General features: G+C 33.7%; 2 protein-coding genes across 2 annotated transcripts; both read right to left on the reverse strand.

Annotated features, from left to right (window-relative positions):
- Window positions 1-483: 483 nt before the first annotated feature.
- Window positions 484-1,410, reverse strand: LOC139901873 (uncharacterized). Its single transcript, XM_071884543.1, has one exon. The coding sequence runs from the start codon at window positions 1,408-1,410 to the stop codon at window positions 484-486; it is 927 nt and encodes a 308-aa protein (XP_071740644.1).
- A 6,024-nt stretch (window positions 1,411-7,434) lies between these two features.
- On the reverse strand, window positions 7,435-17,543 carry LOC139898303 (protease Do-like 7). The gene is made up of 24 exons (XM_071881034.1): window positions 17,336-17,543; window positions 15,001-15,071; window positions 14,628-14,762; window positions 14,477-14,535; window positions 14,127-14,163; window positions 13,831-13,956; window positions 13,503-13,592; window positions 13,233-13,298; window positions 13,096-13,152; window positions 12,916-12,981; window positions 12,605-12,712; window positions 12,372-12,452; window positions 11,837-11,886; window positions 11,486-11,651; window positions 10,856-11,197; window positions 10,506-10,688; window positions 10,272-10,377; window positions 9,996-10,166; window positions 9,173-9,252; window positions 8,854-9,072; window positions 8,445-8,666; window positions 8,098-8,255; window positions 7,907-8,018; window positions 7,435-7,778 (listed from the first exon to the last, which is right to left on the reverse strand). Exons 1-24 carry the CDS (start codon window positions 17,541-17,543, stop codon window positions 7,617-7,619), a joined length of 3,075 nt encoding a protein of 1,024 aa, XP_071737135.1. The 3' UTR covers window positions 7,435-7,616.
- Window positions 17,544-24,295: the final 6,752 nt, after the last annotated feature.

Here is a 24,295-nt window from a genome sequence, read left to right on the forward strand (position 1 = left end):
TAACTATATTTGCAGTTTAACTCTGGATCCGGTAATCATTGTTAATACGGAGAGCTTTCAAGGACCTAAACCGCTCATCGTTAACGTGATTGTGATTTGCACTCGTATCCTATCCGCAATTCGAATTTGGTACGATCAGGAGTATTTTAGCATAAAGTTGTACATAATGCTTCTCTTATTGTACATTTGTTTAAGATTTCATAATTTTTACTTAATGACATCATCAATCATGTGTTAGAAATTTACTTTTTTATTTTGAATTTTTTTAAGTTTGAAGAAAGTTTTTTTATGACATTATTTTACAAATTTAATAGAACTTATAGATAGATCGACTTTTGTGAGATGAAGAAGAAAACTAGGACACAAACTTTCATTCATTAATTAACAAGCACGACATAACAATAATACATGATCAAACAAATATACACAATATTTCAATTTGGATAATTCTTATCTTCAAGAGAAGATTATAAATTAACACTACTATGGTAAATTTTCATCAAGAACAAGTGCACTTGGTATCTTGTTATATTCCAAACCCCTTGATTCCATCAAGCCATTCTTGCACTGATAATAGAATGCACTGTATGTCATGAATAAAAACAAGCTAATTACTCCAATGAGAAAAAATTGAACAACCCCAACAACGATCGGCATAGCAGGTGATAGTTTCGATCCAACTATAGTAATAATCAACATCAAAAGAGCGAAAAGAATATTCAGTAGGAACCCATTTAACCTATTGTTCTTCACAAGCTCTCTAGCTTTACCTAGTGCTAAAAGCCCATAAGTATCCTCAACTATAGAAACAACGACAGCCAAACTCCAAACGACCGATAAATAAAAGTAAAACGTGATGAAAACAAGATAAAAGATGATCAAAAATGCGATTAGAATGATTCGATGGTCGAAAAGTACAAGTATTGGAACCAATAAAGGCAAAAAGAAGAAACTTGTATAGCCACTAGCAAGAAGTTGGATATAGAAAGATGTAACAAATGGTCTAGTCCAAGTTTTTGATACTTTAAACTTAAGATCTTTAAAAGATGAAATAGTAGTATCATTATAGTAGCATGATGAAATGATAATAACGGTGGTTTGGGCGAAAAGCACAACGAAAAAGTAGAAAACAAAATATGCAAGTAGTATTGCTAAAAAGATGCCGATATCTTCACGAATGGCAACCATGAGTTTAGTGTACTCGGGTGTACCGGGTGGTGTAGACATTAAGGTCATAATCTTGATGATCGAATCGAATATTATGGGATTAGTAGATTTAGTGTATAAGATGAAGGATAAAGAGTAGATAATGAGATAGATGGTGGATGTTATGGCCATAAGCTTACCATTTTGTGAAAGAATCTTGAATGGTGATTTTAGGAGATCAAGAAAACGAGAAAGCTTGTTCATTTTTGTTGTTGATGCAAATTCTACTAGTTGGTGATGATAACAAATGCATTTGATAATTGATATTTATATAAAGAGTTAAAGATATTTTATGAATTAATCTATTCCAAAGACTACGTAGTATTTGACTTTGAAAAGTACAAACTCATGAATTAATCTACGAATACATTAATATATATTCGATTTATATTTGTTGAAAACTCCGGAGTAAATAATATATGTAGTAGGCAAGTGGGAGTTATTTTGTAAATATATTGGCCGGTTAAAATGTGAAATTATAATTAGTTAAAAAGACAATAATTCGACATTCGACACTTGTATGCTAAAAGTGGTGGCGAGTGTTGTCGTTTCAGTTATTTCGGATTGTCGTTTTGAGTTTGCGTTCACAGTATAAACGGACCCTCAACTTCGACTATATTTACACAACGGCCTCTCAAGTTTACACTTTTTCAGGGGTAAAAAGTATAAATATATAATTTTATTAAAATAAAAAAAACTAATTCCACCCGAATTTATAACGGGCCCTATCTTCTCGCTCGGTGAGTGTTAAATTTTTCAGGGACCACCGTTTAACTCGAAAAAATCTTACGAACCCAACGGGACTAACTACACGCGAAACAGACACTTCTAAAAAACGCTAAACACAACGACAACCCATATCTTCCCGCTCGCCACGAGTTAAATTTTTCCGACGGCAGCGTCAGACTCGAAATAATTTTATGAACAAAACGAAACTAACCACGTTCAAAACGCACACTTTTTAAAAAACGCTAAACACAACGACAGCCCATATCTTTCTGTTCGCCGGGAGTTAAATTTTTCCGACAGCACCGTTACACTCGAAAAAATTTATTGAACAAAACAAAACAAAACTAACTACGTTCGAAACGGATACTTTTTAAAAAACGCTTAACACACCGACATCTAAAACGACACTTAACACATGGACCGTGTTCTCCTCTGTAAATACACAACGTTACGTTAAATATGAATACGCGAAGCCCCCGCCGCAACGCACGGGCCGGTCCGGACTAGTTAATATAAATAACAGATTCTAAGATTAACGAGATGCAAAAAACTGAATCAACGATAATGAAAAATTTAGCCTAAAGAGGATTGAAAAACGGATACATACAAAACTAATACTGTACAAACTAAGCTAAACAAACAAACATACTTTAATACAGTTTTATTACATCGTTGTATTAAACCAGAATTGACTTAGTGATGATTTGATCAGAGGTGTTTTTGAACATAGTCAAGATAGGTAACTACATAGAGCTAAAAAAAATTTAGAAGAGCTCAAAATTTTTAATATGTAAATATTTTTTTCAATATATTTTAATTAAATCAAATAAAAAATTGTCAATTAAAGTTAAAATACCTTATTTTTAATAGTTAAATACAATGTAAGTAAATAAATAGATAAATTGGGGTATTATTTTTCATGCGTAGTAAAAAATTTAACGTATATATAAACCTATTTTTATTTTTATCTATGACCTTTAAATTGTTGAGACGGCCCTGAATTTGATATAGTTAATTTCAACTTATTTATTTATTTATTTATTTTTTCTACGTCAAGTGCTTGGCTATATATATATATATATATATATATATATATATATATATATATATATATATATATATATATATATATATATATATATATATATATATATATATATATATATATATATATATATATATATAACGGTTGAATTAGTCATGTACTCTTAACCCCAAATTGTTTTGTCATGCACAATGACGATGTTGTTTAACTAATCATTAATTATTATTTTTTGAACATCAGTTTGGGATCAATCAGGGGGACTTAATCACCCACGCGTTCATCTCCGGTAGTTGCGTAACCCGCCCCCAACTACTGCCCTACTATTATGAAGGAAACCCGAATTAATGCCAGGACATGACCGATAAACCCCCTCTCCTATGGTTAATCATTAATTAGTTATCATGCTTAATGATAAATCCAAGACTAAACACACCTAGAAGGAAAAAAAAAAAAAACATCTATATATTCAGCATAATTTTACCTACATCCACCATAACTATACATTAACAAGTTTTTTTTTTTTTTTTTATACATTAACAAGTTATATTGTACAACATATTAATGCATAGTAAATAATAGATGTAGTAAAAATTATAATAAATGTATCACCATCCAAAGAAAATAAGTGATAAATAATATTTTAAGTGATAAGTATTAAAAAATAATATCACGAAAAATTAATGTTTTTCAAATAGTATAATAATCTCTCAACACGTTACCATTAACCAGATGTATAATACTGTAAAATTTTAAACACCAAGTATAAAAAATTCCACACAGAATTAATGCTTTTCATCGTAAATATTAACATTAACATTGTGACTAAAAAAACTAATAACTTCATATAAAGTTATTATTCATTAGATCAACGTTAAAGTTATGGGTGACAAAGGCAAAAAAAAAAAAAAATATATATATATATATATATATATATATATATATATATATATATATATATATATATATATATATATATATATATATATATATATAACATTCATATCATTTTTTTCGATAGGCAAAATCACACACTCAACACAAATTTATCACACAAATATATGCATGCCTACTAGTGAGCATGAACCATAAACTCTTAGTTTAATGGGATCCTCACATATCGCTAAACGATAAGTCTTTTGGTCATTCATCTAATTGATAAAAAAAACGTACATTTTAAGTGACAAATATAAACAATAACGATAATTAACAACAATACTTAATTATGCATTTGAGGTATGAGGGAGGTGAGACGTAGATAATTCTTCATCAATCATTGAAAAAGTGACAATGATAAGAAATTCATAAAAGACTAATGTTTATTAATGAATATTAACATTTTTATAAGTATTTGAAAAAGTAGTCGAAGATTATAGCTGTAAATCTAAAAAATATATATATATATACGATAAATAATTTATTTAAGAGTATTCGTGTAATTTTTCATTTCATAGTTAGTTTAAATAACTTATTTTCTAAAGGTATTTTTCATAAGCTCAAAAATTGTCACCTAAACAATGAGCCCTAAGAACTTATTGAAAGAAAAATAAGATTTAGCACTCACAAACTAGAGTTTATAAATTTAGGCTCAGTAGACCGAGTAAACACTAAACTCGCCAGAGACTACCTATCTATTTACCAAGTCACTGCTGTATGCCTGTATCATGTTAATTGGATACATCATACATGTTTCACAATAGTTGTTATCTATTTATGTATTTATTTATTAGGAGTATGTTTTTGTGAATGTTTTTAGACTGTTCATTAACTTCGCTTCGAAAATATACACATTGATTGATGATTGATTTTGTTACTTACAAAATGAGCTCATCTTTAGACTGTTTCCAATCCTGAGTGTGATGTCAGAATTAAATTGGACACTTTTTAGAGAAAAAATGAGTTTTTAATTGTGACTGTATTTGACCTTTAATAACTCAAAATGTCAAATTTTTATGTCAAATATTTATCATGTGATATGGTAAAATCTGATTGGAAATTGGGTGAGAAAAAATAAATACATAACGAAAATATATACTCTCTCCTATTGTGATTGGTCTTTCTCTCTCCCTCACCCTCGTCACTTTCCCAACTAACGCTCGCTTTATAGCCGTCACCTTCCGTCACCTTCCTTCCACCTCATGTGACGGATGAATTCAACGCTGGGTTAGAGGCAGTCTTATTTGCCTCCCCAATTTGCTCTCGTTTGGTTACTTTATATTTTTATTCATTACAAATTTACATGATACATGATGCAATTTATCAGCCAATCTATTTCATCAATACAACTATTGATTCATTGTGTCGCTGATAAGTCATATTCGTCAATCCAAAAAGTCTCTTTCTAATCTCTTGTAATCCAATATTAAAAAACCATTAAATATACTTGAAACAAAGACTCATTTTGTCTAATGTTGAGACTAATAATAAATATAATACAAAAATAAACTTTTTAGATTTTTTTTCAAATGACGATATCGTCATCACCCAGAGGGAACTTACCACCTTCCGATCATATGCCACCCATACACACGTTAGGAGAAAATCAATTAGCGAAAGACGTAACCTCCCGAATCGCATTGATGTTGACAGTACTTTCAAAGGTTGGAAACTTCCGGCTTGAAGTGAGAATCGAACCTGAATTGGCATTACCCTAAGTTGGATCTCATCTCATACCACTCATGCCATGTCTTCGGTGGTTATAAACTTTTTAGAATTAAGTATGTGAACAATGAAACTTATTAGATTGTTGTAAAAGGTAAAGTTGATAAGCTTATAACAATGTCTTGTTCATACATATCATTGTAACTATCAGCGATTATTTTCGAAAAGGACTATATACTACTACGTAACATATTCTAGCCTATTAGATTATCTTTATGAGAACATCGAATATATTAAAAATGACTTATTGTTAAAAGAAATCTATATCCAAGCATGAGAACATGAACATCCCTAATTAAGAAATCGGGTTATTATGCCACATCATCTTTATGAAGTCCTTGGACAAGCAAATTTTCTCATCAACAATGTAATCAAAATATGATTTTATAGCTGTGGTGTATCTTCTAACTCATCTTTATGCATCAATACATATATGCATGATAAGCTTTTTTTCTGGATAAAAAATAGATAAATAGTAAAGATGTAAGCAACAAAGTCGAAAGTGCAACACTAACTAATAGACAAAATTTGTCTTATTTGTTATGAATAGTACTATTTAATTTTTCATTTTTTACAAACCAACCCCCTAACTTTTATTAAAATACAAATCGAACCCCTTACTTTATACCTATATTATAAATTATTATTTATCTCATCACTAACACCAAAAACACCCACCACGCTTTACCGGCTTCTACACTGCGCTCAAACAGTAGGACCTACATAGGCCACTACTGTGCTACATTTTTTTTTTGTCTCCAACGATAAAAGAAGCAACTTTCTTAAAAGGAACAACCTTTCAATGTTATCAAAAGATGTCGAAAAATATTTTTTTTTACAAAATAGATCAACTAACTTTAATGCTAAAAGAAACAACTTTCACAAAAGGAACAACCCTTCAATGTTAGATGTCGAAAAAAATTCTTTTTTACAAAATAGATCCACAAAAGAAAAAACTTTTTTTTTTTAACTCGTATTCAAAACGGAGCCCTCGGCGCGAAACGAGGGCTCTAAGTTTCAAGAGAAAATGAGAATTGTGAAACATGTACTTAAAGTTGCATTTATTTATTGAATAATATCTTTACTGTTATATATTTTAAATCTTAGTTCATTTTCCCTATATATAATGAAACTAACTTTTTTATTTTTTGGCAAAAAACCAAAACTTTTATAACAAATCTTAATCTCGAAAAAAAGATAAGATAACAAGGATACATGAACAACCGCGAACAAGGCTCGAAGACAGTAAACAAACAAGATAACAAGGAGACATGAACAACCGTGAACAAGGCTCGAAGACAGTAAACAAACTATTTAACGATGGTGATCTAAAGCTAACTAAAACCGAGCCTCATCAATAATGAAGCTAAATATGAAACATAAAGAAGCTTTAATTACTGTTGAATGTATATTTATTTTATTAATTTAGAATACAAAATTATTAATGAATTGAATAGTGAAGGGTAACAGGCAAAGCTTAGAGAACAAATAAGTATACGTTCCCCTTAATTGCCCCTGTATCTGTTTGTACCTTTGAAGTTAATTTAAAAACTTTAGTCTACTTTCCACTTTTTTTTTTTTGTGGCGAAAAAGTCTTAGTTTCCATTTCTAACTGAATTCAGCTGCTATTAAATACCTATAGGTCATATTGTCAAAAAAAGTAACATAAAAACTGTAATATCACTTTTAACAGACTCAGAATAAGTAGGTGTAATGTAGATCAATATCAAGTGCAAAACCAACACAAACAACACTAGGTGTAAAATTAAAACACAAACTAAGAATAATTAGGTGTAAAATTGGCACAAACTAAGAAGAAATTACTTGTATAGGTGCATAACTAAATATACTGGCTAACAACAATAGTTGTGAATGTTCATTCATGGTTCTTTTGTCTGCAGTAGCAGTAAGCATATATATTGTTTGGTATATTAAAACAAAATTACCAAACAAAGTTAATGGTTGTAGATTAAATAGTTCATAAAGATTTGATGGTGTTTCGATGCCAGATTGAAGTTTCAGGATCACACCTTAACTCCCACGTAGGCCAGTAGTGCAGGTCCTGTTTCAGCGTCACCACTTTAGGCTTCCCGTTCAATTCGACAGTCCTTACATGAACAAACTCTCCATCTTCAATTTCCTATATATATATATATATATTTCAGATGCCACGTGTTAAACAAGTACAGAATATAAATATCATCATTAGGCCAATTGTCTGATCTAATAATAATACTCATCCATCAATTAATTATTATTTAATAGTACCTTTGTGACATTAACAAAAGCATCCAAGTTGGGAGTTGGGTTTCCATTAACTTCCACAATCCATTTATCAGAATATAAACCATATCTATACACAGGACTCCCCTGAGACCACCTGCAAGTTTAACAAAACAGAGTTAACTTTGACCGTTAAAAAAACTTAACTGGCCATGCTATAACCGTTAACTGCATACCTTGAGACATAAACACCATGGCCTTCTTTAGGAAGGAACCCAAGGGCACGAACTTCTGGGTGAGGATCTTGTACATAACATCCGCACCAACTAATCACACGTGTCGTACCATTTCCATCTCTTATATCCGTTCCCACATAAATCTCAATTTCACGTCCCTAACAAACCAAATATATATATATATATATATATATATATATATATATATATATATATATATATATATATATATATATATATATATATATATATATATATATATATATATATATATAAAACCCGAGCTTAAGAGAATAAAATAATACATACAATACATTTTAATTTAATAGGTGTGTCTAAAAGCTAACCTGGCGAAAGATAGTCAAAGCAAGTTTGTCGTCTATGTCATCATCAGACATAATATCCAAGGAATTGCACGCATCATCAATATCGTTGAAACAGGTTACTGGCTTTTTATCAATTGCAAGGACCATATCACCTTCTTCAAGGAGATTCTCGGCTTTCGATCCCGCTAAACAACCTTTAACCTGTAGAACTTGATGTCTAACAGGGTCCTTGTTTACAAGAGCCTGTAATAAATTCAAAACAGAACAATCATTTATTTATAAATATGCATTTGTGCATACTTCATATGTTTCGTACCATCATCATAATCATAATCAGAATAGTAATTGTAATAATAGTAAAAAAATTAGAATATAAGAAAACAAAAAAAAAAAAAAAAAAAAAAACACAAAGGACAAGAAGCATATATACTTGAATCCAGTTGTCGCTGAGACCAAAAGTTCGGGCCTTGGAAAGTAAAATAGGAAATAACTCAACCTCTAAAACCCTAATAAGAGGCATCTTTTTTCTGATACCATTTAAACCAAGGATTGGTCTTGTTGACTTTGACTTTGATATAATTTTGTTAAGGACTCGGCTGATCGAATGTATAGGGATACCTCCCACAAATTCTTGAGCTGACTTTCTGACCTGCAGCCATGTGTTTGTTATAAAAATTTAGTTGAGATTGCAAATGGACTAAAAAAACTGAACTTTTTTCTCTTTTTTAAATCTAGAAAAACTAGAAAACCTGTATTGAGAAGCTCGCCCATAAAGCTTTAACTCTACCATGTTTATCAGTTAGCACCCCTGCAAAACTGCTACCAAAGTCTGCATAAAAAACCATATACGGACACATGTAAGATCTCTCTATTGTAAATTTTTAACATTTGTTTTGTAAAAAACAAAAAATAAAGCTTCACTGTATTGTAAATTTCTTTAAAGCCAAAAAAAAAAGAAGGTTCACGTTTAAAAGAAAGTGTGAAGCAAATAAGATATAAAGGTTCACTTCTTTTGTATATTTCTATAAAGCCAAAAAATAACGAAGGATCAGGATTAAAAAGTTTCTGTGAAGCCAGGTTTACAAATAAAAATAAAATGTGAATTAAAACCGAAAATGTTGTCACCATTCTATATTGAACATAGTCTTCTCAATAGATCCCAATGTCTATATATATAAATGTGACCAAGGTTGAAAAAGACGCGAGATGGAGACGTGTCGGTCAGGACCTTGAAAGGTCGAGTCGGTCAAAACGGACATTGATCAACGTTGACTTTTAAAAAAAAAATATACAGTATTAAATATAAATATTTCAAACATAAATACTTTTTAAGAAAAATTATTCACAAATAAGATTATGTGTGTTAATATAAATAATACGAGTATATAGGTTTTTTATAATATTTTCTATTATAACGTGTATTACTTTATCATTTAGAGATACTAAGTCGGTGTTTTTCCCAGCTAATTTTTAAATAGGCTAAAGATTTTCATTTACACGAGAACATGACCAGACAAAAAGTCAACTTTTGACCGACTTTGACATTAGCATTGACCGACTAATTAGACGTACCATTGTCAAGGTCAATCACTTCCATGTTGGTTGCTCTATAACGCGGAGAATCAGCTGAGCTGCAGTTTACTGCCAAACATGGGTTCGTAACAACTGATTTCATTGATTCTACTTGTAAACTGCTATGTAATCCAACTAGATACACCTTTTCTCCACGGCGCAATGCAGGTTCTATCACAAATTGGAAGGGTAAAATAGACAAATCAGTATCAAACGTATATTTTTTTATCCCATTATCATATAAATTTGCATAGCAACTTGGTTAATCTTAACTACCAGGAAGAAGTTCAGCAGCACGCACTAGTGAGGCACCGGTCGGTCCTAATGCAGATGGGTCGTATGCAATTATCGCGTAGTTATAAACAGGATGAAGAAAAACCACCTGAATATACAGTACTCATAAGTTAAATATAAACATAAAAAGCTAATTATATATTAAAAAAAAAATAATACATAGCAAATGAAATACTCAGCGTTGTTAATTATTTTTTATGTTACATAAATACATACCTCTCCAGGAACTTCAATTGGAAAGGCAGAAAAAGAAAGGATGACATCAGATGATGATATAACAACCGTATTCCTGTCAACTGCAACCAACCCTAGTAGTTTTGAATGATATATAATCACGCCCGTTCCATTAAAACGGTGTGCATGGATACCATCAAGCATACATGACGATGGCACATAAACCTGAGATACCATACAATACAATACAATAAACCAACAAAGTATACTTGTGTCAGATTATCTAGAAACAAATTGGATTTCATACTGGTTAGATATAAAGTTTACTTAACCAAAACACATAAAAAACAAATAGAATTCATGAATAATGAGTTCATTCGGAAGAAAATTACGTCAAACGAGACAAGACTGGGCTCAATTACATGCTCAGCAACAGAAGCATTAACAAAGTTTGCTGATGTTGTACAATGATCATCAGACACAACTGTGTGTTTTGGAGGTATTTGATCATATAGGTCATTAATCACAATTCCATTAGCGGATAGATCTTTAGAAACTGTGGTTCCATTGTCAGATTCCACATCAGCATGTGTTTCGTCAGTAACAAGATTAGTCATTAGTTGGGAAGTAAGAGGCAAAGCTAGGTTTCGTATCCAAATTCCAGAAGTGTCGTCACGAGTATATATCTGAGGGGGAGCATACCACTCATGACGATCCATAGTAATCAGGACAGACTGTATTCAAAATAATATCAAAAAAGATTCAGTATCTTAATGTTTATTTGACATGAAGATATAGTAAAAAAATGTTGACCAACTTTGAGTTTGACTGACTTTAACCAACAGATCCGATTGTTACCCATTAACTGACCTTGGCCGATTAGTTAACGGATTTAGCAAAATCGGATCGGTCTGTTCTTTAAAAGGAGTAATCAGGGATTAATTGGGAATAATCGAGGTTTTACAAGAAAAGCAAAAAGACTTTGTTGTGATGATTATCAAGAGTGAGTTTTTAGTTATTACCTTCTTCCTATGGCGATCGTTGTAATCTATGTATTCGAGTGGGACTCTAGCTCCTCTAGAGAGTTTAGATAGAGCATCGATGAAGTCTTCAAGACGTGAAATGTTTACACCAGCAAATTTTGTGATAATGGCATGCCATGGGACCCCCGCTCGATAAAACATGTGACTATAGTTGACAAATTCATATATTCAGAGATTCATATATACATGATAAAAAGTAAGGAAAACCTCTTTCTTTATGATGGTTGATAATTAAAACCCGTAAAGGTCGTATTAACACTCCATGAACTCAAAGCGGGGAGAATGAAATTTACTTATAATGTAGTACAGTAGGTATATTACAGAACTTACCCACGGTCTGACACATATACAAGACCACATTCTAAACGAAAGTTCCTAGCCTGTAGAAAAGGAAAAATGGTCAAAGATGTAATTTACCGACAAAAACTGAAAAAACATTCAATACCAGTTATACCATAATCTCCCAATGCGGAATATATATATTATGTATAAGGGTAGGAATCCATGAAGAACTTAGGTAGGGAGAAAAATCATAGAACCCCACAGGTATATGATACTGAAAAAAAATATATATATATATATATATATATATATTTGTTTAAAAAATATTTCTTTTGTCAATCTGTGCACAGACTGAAAACAAACTGAAAAGTCAGTCTGTGCCACGTGGAATTTCTTTTTTTTTCTTTTAAAAAAATATATTTTTTAAGTCTGCAGACTGAAGTTCAGTAGGGTTCTATGGGTTCTCTTCCTACCTGAATTCTCTATGGATCATTTCATTATATAATAATAATAATAATAATAATAATAATAATAATAATAATAATAATAATTAAATTGGTTGAAAATGGTCGAACCAACCAACCTGTTGGTAGGAGAGAGGATGTATAACTGCTCCACTAACTTCTAGGAAGTAGTTTGGAGTTATCGAGTGTAAATCCTGAACCTGAAAGGAAATAAAATATGTAAAACGTCAGGTCAATGTTTGGAAAAATCGGGTCAAATCGGTCAACGTCGGTCAAAGTCGACTTTTTATATGGACTTGTTCTAGTGTAAACGAAAATCTAAGCCTTGAAAACCAGTCAGTCAGTGACTCACCAGCAAGTGAACACTAAAAGGCGTGCCCCGTCTTTCAAACTCCAACTCCACATTATCACCCACACTATCATCGAGTGTAGTCTCCATCTTCAGAAATTGAGTTATCACCTGTACAAAGGAAGAATTATTTATCTAAAAGCTCAATTTGCAGATTATGTTCTATGAATCAACACCTAGATTATTTTATATCTTTAAATCTAAGGCCTTGTAAATACCCCATCTGTTAAGTAGTAATAATATATATAATGAGAAATGAAACAAAGTGAAATTTAACAAAAGGACAAGCACAGATATGGTTAGATTATACACACCTGACCATTCATGCGAACAAGTACGTCACCTGCCTTCAAATGTTTAAAAGCAGGGCCACCTGGCACCTACAACATGTACATGATAGTGTCAGGCATTATCATATTACTGGATCCGTAGATACAACATTTAAAAAAAAAAAAAAAAAACATTTAAAACCGACATAATAATAATAGACTTACGACAGAATCCACGACAAGCATCCCAGTTTCGGTTAACGGAGATGCATCACGAACAACCTAATTCAAAAACAACTCAAATAAGTCAATGGGAGAAGTTACAAATTTATTTCATATACTAGCAACATATAATAACAGACCTGCTCTGTTTCATTTTGTAAACCAAGCCGGCGGATTTCATCAAATCCTTTGTGCACAAACGTTGCCTATATCAGATACATCATACATTAGTGATTTGATAAACACGCGTTATAAAAATGTGAATAACAAAAACAGAAACAAGATATTAGTAGCAATGGAGACAAGTATACCTTAACAGTAATTTAATACTACTAATTTCCAGATAATTTCATCAATCAAAAGTTGGTACAGAAACGAATCTTGTATGTAAGAAAAGGCATAGTAAGAACCTGGAGGGTCCCACGAGGTATTACGACAGCCTCCCACTTATCATGACAAGAATCTCTTCCCTTTTGTAACAAATTTAAAGCCCTCACTACCTGAAAATTCAATATACAAAACTTCATGCTTTAATTCATTGGAAATAAGTCTGTTTCATGGCTTGTTTCAAAGATATGTGGTTAATGACCAACTACTAAAATGTGTTCCATTTGATGTTATTTGCATAAATTTAACAACACAATAATATGTGCCCTAAGAATGTGGGCAATCAATCATACGTGTAATTGATAAAAGCTGAAACTAGGGAAAAAATCTAACACCTTTGGCTGTACTTACTCGTTGTAAGGGATAATAAAATGCAGAAGAGCTAGACGACTTGCCGCCAGCATTTAATGCAACTGCCCTTCCTTGACAATCAATGACCGGGGACCCACTTGAACCACCTTTCGTACCCGAAGCTGCCTGCATGGTGAACAACAACAAGCAGAAAAACATAACAACTTTCTTAGTACCTAAAGGCTTGGGGTATAAATAACAAACAAATTCAAGTTATAAATTGTAAAATATGACTTAAGGTTCAAGTGTTAATCCATTAGACAAGTATAAAAGGTTACTTTCTTTAAGCCACTCACCTGAATATAGAATGTATTGAAATCATTGTAGCCATCCCTGTAGTGAAAGAAGTTCATATTGTAAAATGTAAATAAGCGAATAAACATTAGCATTTATTATTCTATGCTATTATTACACATTAAAAAAATCCTTAAGTAACTAACTAACAGTAACAAAAACAAATTGCAAAAGTCAGACATACAGGTGCAGTAATTGGTTTGGTTGATAGACATATATATGTTTAATAAGAATAAGAAAAGTACTGTCCTGGTCTAGTCACAATTAAATGGACTGCCATAATTAAACTTCACACTAATTAGCGTAATTAGTAGTAGGAGATACATAAATGAGGTACTGTTAAGTGGCATACCCTTTATAATGTGGAGCATCCCTATCAAGACGAGCAAGGGTACTAGACAAAATCGAGATCTGTAAGTTCAAAGACAAATTAGATCAGCACAGAAACAAATGTATATAATAAAAATAATATAATGATAATGATAATAATAATATAAGTATACCTTCTCTCCACTATCGTTTCCGACAACTCTAATTTCCAAACCAACACAAGCAGCCTCAGGAGCAAGAGGAATCTCGTCATAGTTCAGAAACTTAATTGCAGCAGGATCATAGCGAAAGAATCCAAAATCGTGAACCTAAAATGCAAAACCACAACCAAAATCTTGTTATCGTAAACAAAATGTTTCTCTGAACCAATAGACGAATCCAAAAATGTGTCCTTTCATAAAATAATTTTTAAGTCAATAAAGAAGGCATGAAACAACAGCTATTAAGTCATAATGATCACAAACTCGCGTCTGTTATATCGATAATATTGATATCTATAGATCATCATGACATCATCCATGATCTTCTGGTAAGAAAGTAACTCACAGGGTCTCTGTAAATTGGATAAATCGGAATCTCTTCACGATTCACAAACATAGCTTCTGCTACCACGGGACCTACAACAATAATAAAGCATCCAATTCAGCATACTCAGATAATTATATATATAATGTATCAGTATCAGTATCCATATCCATATCCATATCCATATCCATATCCATATCCATATCCATATCCATGATATGCTATACTCCTCCATCCGTCCCAAATTAACTATCCACGCCGATACTAAAAGACGAATGAACGATAATTTGAGAAGAATAAAGTACTAAAGAGCATTCAGCCACTAGACAGACACGGGTCAGTCGGGGCCTTAAAACGACTAGTTGGTCGAGTCGGAGTAGTAAGAGACGACAACTTGACCAACATTGACTTTAAAAAAAGATATATATTAAACATAACAGCATTTAAACATATATATTTTCATATATATATATATATATATATATATATATATATATATATATATATATATATATATAGGGAGAGGATCGAGAACTTTTTTAGTGTGAGAACTCTAGGAACTCCAAAATACACCCAAATACACTTAAATTCGAGCCAAAAAAGGGGAATTCGAGCAAAAATACAGAACACGGACAAACAAAAATTTCATAGTCGAGCAAACAAATTTTTTTTTTTTCGAAAAAAAATGTAGAACACATTTTTGTTCGAATATCAAAATTTTTGTTCGACTACCTATGTGTTCTACATTTTTGCGTTCGAATTTCAAAAATGTAGAACACATTTTTGTTCGAATATCACAATTTTTGTTCGAATATCACAATTTTTGTTCGTCCTTCTTTTTTTTGTTCGACTTTCTCCATTTTTGCTCGACTATCATGTTTTTTGCTCGTCCGTGTCCTATTTTTTGCTCGAATATGGAGTTTTTTGCTCGAATTTCCAATTTTTTCTCGAATTTCAGTGTATTTTTGAGTTCTCATGTTCTCACACAAAAAAAATTCTAACTTGATCCCTATATATATATATATATATATATATATATATATATATATATATATATATATATATATATAGGGGCAGGATCAATGGGGAAGTAACCAATCGGGGGGAAGCGGGGGGAAGCAAATATTTTTTTTTCGTTTTTTTTGGAATTTTTTTTTCCGGCATCAAGATCACACAAAAATATGAACATTTAGAAGAGACAGTTCGTGATGAATGTTATTATTTAGGCGGGAAAACGATCGACAAAAATAACATTCAAGATAATATTGTTCGTGAAGAATATGAATGTTTTTTTTTTCATGTTTTGTGAAGTAAAATTTAGCCCGATTTAGAGTTTAGGGTTTAGGGTTTGGTGTTTTGGGTTTAAACCCAAAACACCAAACCCTAAACCCTAAACCGTTCGTGTTAAAAACTCAATTTAAATCCTAAATCTAAACCCTAAATCTAAACCCTAAACCCTAAATTTCTAAACCCTAATATCTAAACCCTATAAACTCTAATATCTAAACCCTAATATCTAAACCCCAATAGCTAAAACCTCAACGTACGCTCGAAAAACACCATAATTGTTATATATTACTTCTTCGAGCGTTTTCCCGCCAAAATAAAAACATTTATCACAAAGTGTCTCTACTAAATGTTCATATTTTCATCCCATCTATAATGTTCGTGAACAAAGTTTTTTCAAAAAACGAAAAAAAAAAAAAAGTTTTTGCTTCCCCCGCTTCACCCTGATTGGTTACTTCCCTCTTGATCCTACCCCTATATATATATATATATATATATATATATATATATATATATATATATATATATATATATATATATATATGAACATAATTATTTAATTGTTCAAATACTTTAAAACATATCACAGATCCCTATGTCAGCCTTTTACTCCGCAATTACATATATTAAATACTCCGTATAAATATAAATATATTAAGCATAAATAAATGGGAAAATAAATATACTCCGTATTTAAACAATAAAAATATTAATATTATTAAATAAATTAGCTTTTAGATATTATTATCATTATTTTTTATTTACTTTTAATTTTTTTCACCCGGTATATACCCTTTATCCAAAAAAAAAAAAAATTATTAAATAAATTAGCTCTTAGATATTTTTCAATCTATATACTCCAAAATACATCTATGCTGCACTTCGTTTACACGCAAAAGCAATCGACACAAACAAAATTGAAAAAACCATTGTCCGCAATTGACCGCCTCAGGCCGCCGTGGACCCACTTTTATGAAAAACGGGTCGGGTTAGTCACCGTCTGAATCGACTTTTGCGACACTAATTAATTATAATTACACGAGTGAGTAAATACATAGAGTTATAATACCTGGTTGAACAACATGGCGATTAGTCAATATAATTCCACACTTCTTATCAACTATAAACCCCGTAGCTGAACCTGAACTCGCCGATTCAGTATCAAAAGATCGACACGTGGTCATACGGATGACCACCACCGCCGGAACTACTTTTTTAAGTGCTGTTTTCCAATCTTCTGCACTCGCATGGCTGTTCTCTTTCAATGAATTATCCATTTCTAAAAACCCTAATTTTCAGTATCTGACTGTAATGCGATCGGCGAAGTAGTACGGTAAGAGTGGAGGAGGTAATTTGGGTGGTTTTTGAAAGTGTTGCTGAAAAATTGAGGGGGTTTTCTTTTATACTCCGTAATTTTATTATTGACCTAAATTTGACTCATGATATATTTATTTTAAGTGTGAACCAATAGAAAAAAAGGAATTGAAAAATAAGAAGACACTTGGTGAACAAGGAACTGCAAAAAGGGGTACACACTACTCTACCAGTCCCCACATGTTTTAATTTTAGTGGTTACAGACTTACAGTAGTAGTAGACTAGTAGCAGCCTTGCAGGTGGTCACGGAGTGCTCAGTTCACTTCAAGTCGTCGTTTAATAATAACCGGTTTTCGAATCCTCGCTTCACGTCAGGGGTTCGATTTTTAATGTATTTTATTGTGTTTAGTTACGGAGTCTGCGAGTGAAAAATTAAAGTATATGAAAGGTACCTTAAATATTTAGCGTCTTTTAAAAAGTGTCTGTTTTGCGTATAGTTAGTGACATTGTATTCGTAAAATTATTTCGAGTTTAACGATGGTATCGGAAAAATTTAACTCGTTGCGAGCGAGAAGATATGACATGTTGAATATTTGAGTGGAGTTTATTTAAGATATTTTATAAAAATTTTGATTTAACACTTTAACCCCCTGTTTTGGGGGTCGATTTTAATTTTTAAACAAAGTGTGGGGGGCGTTAGTTAAAAGAAACAGAAAAAAAAAGTGAAAAGACGAAAACGTCATTGGTACTATTCAGCATTTTTGTCTAAAAGATAGTATAATAATAATAATAATAATAATAATAATAATAATAATAATAATAATAATATATTACTCCAATAATAATCATTTTTGTTTTTGTTTTTGTGAAAAACACTTAATTTAAATAAATTACATCAAAAAAATTTTAAAATATTACAATTGAAAAGAGTGCAGTCAAAAATGAGTTTAAGACTGTTTTTAACTAGGCGTCAGATTTCTCCCGTCATTCTAGTTGGCAATTAGTTTGACGCCCCTAACGCTGCGTCAAAATTTGACGCCCCGGGCGTCAGTCGATAAGTTGACGGATGTGTCAAATATTTTTCAGGCAATCAGATTTCATCACATATTTGTATATATTATTAGTTAATTAATTATATACCCAGCTACCAATAATATTTTATCACATCACCATTCACAAATTTAACCCTCAAATTTGACACTCCGCTTTATTTAACTTCATCTATTGACCTTGCCACATCACCAAAAAGTAAATCACTTGACTTTGATGTCACCACCACGGTTAGAAACAGTCTAAAAAAACAAGGGAAAAATTGAAGTTCTTCGAGTTTTCGTTTCGAAAAATATTTGGGACAAACCGCCTACAGAGCTTTGTCAACGGATAGATCTCAAAAAAATATGCAATTTCAAAAAACAACACAATACAACAATACTCGATCTCACGAGTATATGGTAAAGGGGAGGTGAGGTGTAGACAATCATACCTCGCACCCCAGATTAGAAATAAATCACTACTCCACCACGCAGGTATAGAACCTGCAACTAGAACAAGTCGTCTATCTTTCTACTCGAGGGCAGAGAGATTGTTTTTAAAGGACCTCTAGCCAAAAAGAATGCCAATAATAGAAATGCTCATAAAAACGAAGTAGGGGCAAATGATACATACATGCAATAGCTGTGTGCGCCTAAGAAGATGCGACCATACAAAAATACCATAAGAAAATGTAAACATGTATAATAGTAATGCACAACAATAAGACGTGATTCAAAAAAAAAACGGTATCTAAATCGGAGCTACGAGTCAGAAGATATGTCCATCTAAAGCTCTTCCCCAACAAACACCCTGAACCACGCACCACACACCTGTAAGACCCAAATATTTATTGCACATAATGTATTTATGGTGTACGATGTGTGTATGAAGTGTACGAAGCATGTACGTGTTGATTGCTCGAACGTCGAAGAAAAACTGGACGTTGTTTGGAGTAACAAGAAGTGTACGTACCTTTTCGACCCCAAATAAAGTTTGAGTTGATGTTTCAAAACCTTACCATTGGAAAGGAAATCTTATTACGTTTCCAACGATATTTGATTCATCGAAAACGGAGCTACGGTCGAAAAGTTATGGCCAAAACGAGTTTCTGAAATCTGACCTGCATAATGGAGCGGCGCTCCACCATTTGGCGCGGCGCGCCGAATGGGTCTGATGCAATTTTTCAGCCTTTTTTAAAGGGTAAATGAAGGGTACTTTGGTCTTTTCACTTGGGGCCGGTTTGGGGTCATCAAAACTGATCCAAAACCTTATCCTAACTCATTTCCTCCTCTTTTCTTCACTCTCACACATATCAAACCCTAGAGAGAGAGTGAGTGGTTCTAGAGAGGGAATTGGAGGTTTGGGCAAGAAGAAGAGTGATTCGGGCCGGGTCTCAAGAGTTAAAATTGTTCTCCTCGTTCACGGCTACGTTGTAGTAGTGTTGGTATGTTCTAACTCCGAATCTAATTGTTAAAATTCTTGTTCATATTTAGGGATTGAGCTAGTTTGGGTTATAAACCCTATTTCTCATGAATTTGGGGGTTTTACTTTATGTATTGTGTATGTAAACCCGATTATTGTGGGTTTAGGGTTTGAGGATGAATTTGGTCATGGTTTGGGTGTTTAATCACTAGTTGGTAAGTGTGTTAGTGTGTAGAAGTTTATAAGAACATGTTTGTATGACAAATGGGTGTTAACCTTGATTTGGTGTCAAACTAAGTTATGAGGTCAAGAATTGATGAACCGAGTATTTAAAAGCTTGATTAAAGTGTTAATTAGTATTTTGGAAAGTAAATCACTAGCCGTTAGTGATTAAAGATGTTTTTGGGACTTATGTCAAAATGGGTTAACTTTGATGGGTCAAAGTTGGTAATGACACTAGTTTTGGTCAAATAAAATGAGATTTGCAAGTGTTAATTGTGTCGTTAAGCACTAAACACTTATTGAATGTTGAAAGAATTGTAAATGGGTTAAGTTGACCAAGTTTGTAAGTTTAAGCGTTGAAATGGGTCAAAATAGTAATGTTGACCTAGTTTGGGTGAAATGGGTATGAATTACCCTAAGTTGTGTTGATCTAAGTTAGTAGACTTTAAATCACTAGCTTTGGTGATTTGACATGTGTCTTGGCCAATTTAGGACGGTTTTTGTGTAGTCGAGTTATTTAATACAAATTGGGTCATCAAATGCTCAAGTGTAAGTAATGTGGCTAGTTCCACTAGTTCGTGTATTGAAAGTGTACTTAATGTATTAGGTACATTGCTTTGAAGTTCGGAAGTGCATAATCATCATCCTTGTGTCAAGGTGAGTGGAATAATTATGCGTATGTGTATATAATGTATTTATTTGTGTCGTATGAATGTGGCATTGTCGCGTTGCTTAAGACACCACATTGTAAAGAAGTGGATGTCGCGTTGTTTAAGACACCACATGGTAAAGAAGTGGATGTCGCGTTGTTTAAGACACCACAATGTATTGGAGTGGATGTCGCGTTGTTTAAGACACCACCCATCGTATTGAATGGCATGTGGAATCGTCGCGTTGTTTAAGACGCCACATTGGAAAGGGTGAGTGAGTCGCGTTGTTTAAGACATCACCCGGGGGATTAGTGACTACGCGTTGATTAAGTAGCACTAACGGATGTTATGAACTCCAACGGTCTTGTATGTACCGTTTCCCTTGTTCGAATTGGTTAACCAAGGTTATGTGAATTATGTATTGAAGTATTTAATTATGAATCGTATGCTATTGTATTATTAGCTACTTGTGGAATGTGGATATTGGTATATGCATATTATTGTTGCATGATTGTCGAATTATTGATCCCGCGTATGAGGTTGTGTAAGTGATGCAAGTAAGTAGATTATATATGTGTATGTATAATTATTGCATTCACTAAGCGTTAAGCTTACCCCTCTCGTTGTTTACCTTTTTACAGGAATTGTTGTGAAGCTAGCTAGTTGATAGACTAGTTGCGTAGGAGCGCTTGGGCTCGATGGGGGTAGCTTTCGGATATGCGGACGCGGATTGGGGATTTGGTAGTCCCCGCGATTATGCTCTTGGTATCGGGTTGGGTTTTAGAGTCCTAACTCGTCTAAATGTAAATTGGGATAGAAACTTGTATTTTGTACGAAAGTCGTAAAACGGCCAATGTGGGCCCCATTTTGTAAAAACTCGTTTAATGATTGGTTCGTGTTAGTTTTATACATATGAATGTGTGGTGAAAAGCGTTTGGTCTAAATATGTCGGGAAGAGGTCTATCTTTTTCGCATTTAAAACATTTTCGGACAGACTGTTTTGGCGCGCCGCGCGGCCATTATGGCGCGCCGCGCCACTTGCTGAATAAATAATAAATTTTTTTTTTGTCGTATTTTTGGTATAACGAAGTCGGGTTGTTACAAGTGGTATCAGAGCATAGTCTAAGGGAATTAGGTGACCTTGGAATAGGTGCCTAGTCTTAGACATTTGACGGATGTGCGTTATTTGCGGGACTTGTAGGAATACGGGTCGGTTTGAGATTTGTTAGTGCCTTAGAGTAGGTGACTAACTAGGACTTGTGATTATCCAAAGCGTGATTATGTGGGGCCTTATTTCGTGTGTAAATTAGTGCCTTAGATAACTAGTGCCTAATGTAAGTAGGCGAACTTGAATGTTGTTAGTGATAGTCACCTAGGTTGTAGGTTGACTTGTGTTGCGGTGTACTTGTGTATATTAATTATTATATTGTATATATGTGTATATATATATACAGGGATCTAGTTGTGCTGTGTCCTAGGGACGAATCTATTGGAGAGATTCGAATAATTGGCGGTTTTGAGTGATCAAGTTCGCGGTAAGGACGTTGGTCATTCGGGTACTAGGAGTTATCGCGTGTTATTTTGTGTGAATGTTGCGTCAGTCCGGGTAAGGTACTTTGCGTGGACATGTGAAAATGGTAAGGTACGCATTTGTAATAATGACCGATCACCATTATTACGAAAGTGTATCTTGACATCAAGCATGACATGACGAGTACCGAACGGAGGAAACGTGGCATGGTTGGGGTAGATTCGGGATAAATGAGGAATCTTTATTGGTTCCTAGTTGATAGTGTCTCGGGTGATGTGCTTGTAGTCACATCGGGTTCGTTGCGAGTCGAGAAGTGTTATGGTGGATTCGGTTAGTTAAGTGAGTGAGCCAACTCACGAGTTTGGTGCGTGCTTAGTCACCCTAAGTAGTGGGTGCACTGTTGAGATTGTTATTGGTTTTAGTTACCCATCGTAACTAGGATGACCGATTTACGTGTGCGTGTGTGCGACGAGGACTTAAATTCCGTAATGGAATACGACAAGTCTAATGATTGTAGTTTGAGTTACACTCGGTAGAGTGTGTGGTTAGAGAATCGCGTTAGGATTCTTGTTGTATGTCGCCTTGGAATTGGCGAATCGATGAATCTTTGGGTCATTAAACTCATGGGAGTGGGACCCGTGTGACGGTGATCATGTAGTGCGTTAGCGTGTTATAGATTATAGGGTAACATTCCTAACGGAATATTCCTTGTTGTAGTGGTTGCGCCGATGTGTGAAAGGGAGTAAGACTTGGTGTTCCCGAGCATCTCTTTAGTGTTAGATGAAAGGTTTCGTTCGGCTATATCGTTTGGCCTTGTGGAAATTGCGGGTAGCATGTGATCGGTAGAAACTTTCTATAAGACAATAAACCGTAAGGTTTTTTCGGGTAGGTATGACTTCGGGTCATTGTTGTGGTGAAATGGGTGACGTCGGGTGTATGAAACCCAAAGATCGAGTTTCTAATTTCGGTAGATTGTGGTGGGAGTCTGCATGACACTGCGTCAGGTGCCTCTTTATACCTGCTTGTGTAATGTCAAACTCCGTTAGTGGTGTGATCACTTTGTGCTTAGGGTGACCGTGAGATGCCCTTGGAAGCAGTGGAGATTGCAATAGTGATCGACGTGTGATTGTAATTCGACGGTTATGAAAGTCGAAGTTTAAGAGCATTTTGGTAAATACTTCTTGGGAAGTGACGGATGAGCGAAATCTTGTTGCTCTTAAGTGTTAGACAAGTGGAGACGACCGGTGAGCTGGTGACGGACTTAAGGGTCAGTTAAACCGAAGGATTAGGATGAAGTGTTGATATTGCGGTCGATGCAATTATTGTGTCAGATTGGTCACTCTTCTCCATGAGAGTGAACAATTGTCGGTAAAGGTTCGTTGAGTGAATGGTCTGGTGATCTCGACTGAGACGCACGACTGATTTATCGTAGTGACGTATGCTTAGGCATAGAGACGTATGTAGGACTTGGTGGAGTTCGCTTTGAGAACGATTAAGGCAGTCGATTGTGATTTGGGGTATGAAGGCGCGAAGTCGTCGCGTGTACGACATCTCTGGTAATTTTTGTATGACGGCTCTGAGAGCCTAGAGTGAATTTGCAGTGATTCAGTGTTTATGATTAGTGAAGGGAATGATCATGTGTGTTGTGGAATGGCAGTTCCGCGGGATGTTATCATCTTTGCGGTAAGAATGCGGAGCTAAATCCTAAGTGGGGGAGTTTTTACTACCGCCCAAGGAATCTTCGGTGGTGTTAGGTCAAGTGAAGCGTAAGTCTTCTTGTATGAGGTGGTCGTGCAGTACCAAGTGCGGTATGAGACCAAGTGTGAAGCTTGAGATGATGGACGTGGGAGAATGTAA

This window comes from Rutidosis leptorrhynchoides, chromosome 3 (genome assembly GCF_046630445.1).
Source record: "Rutidosis leptorrhynchoides isolate AG116_Rl617_1_P2 chromosome 3, CSIRO_AGI_Rlap_v1, whole genome shotgun sequence".
Taxonomy (NCBI): Eukaryota; Viridiplantae; Streptophyta; class Magnoliopsida; order Asterales; family Asteraceae; genus Rutidosis; species Rutidosis leptorrhynchoides.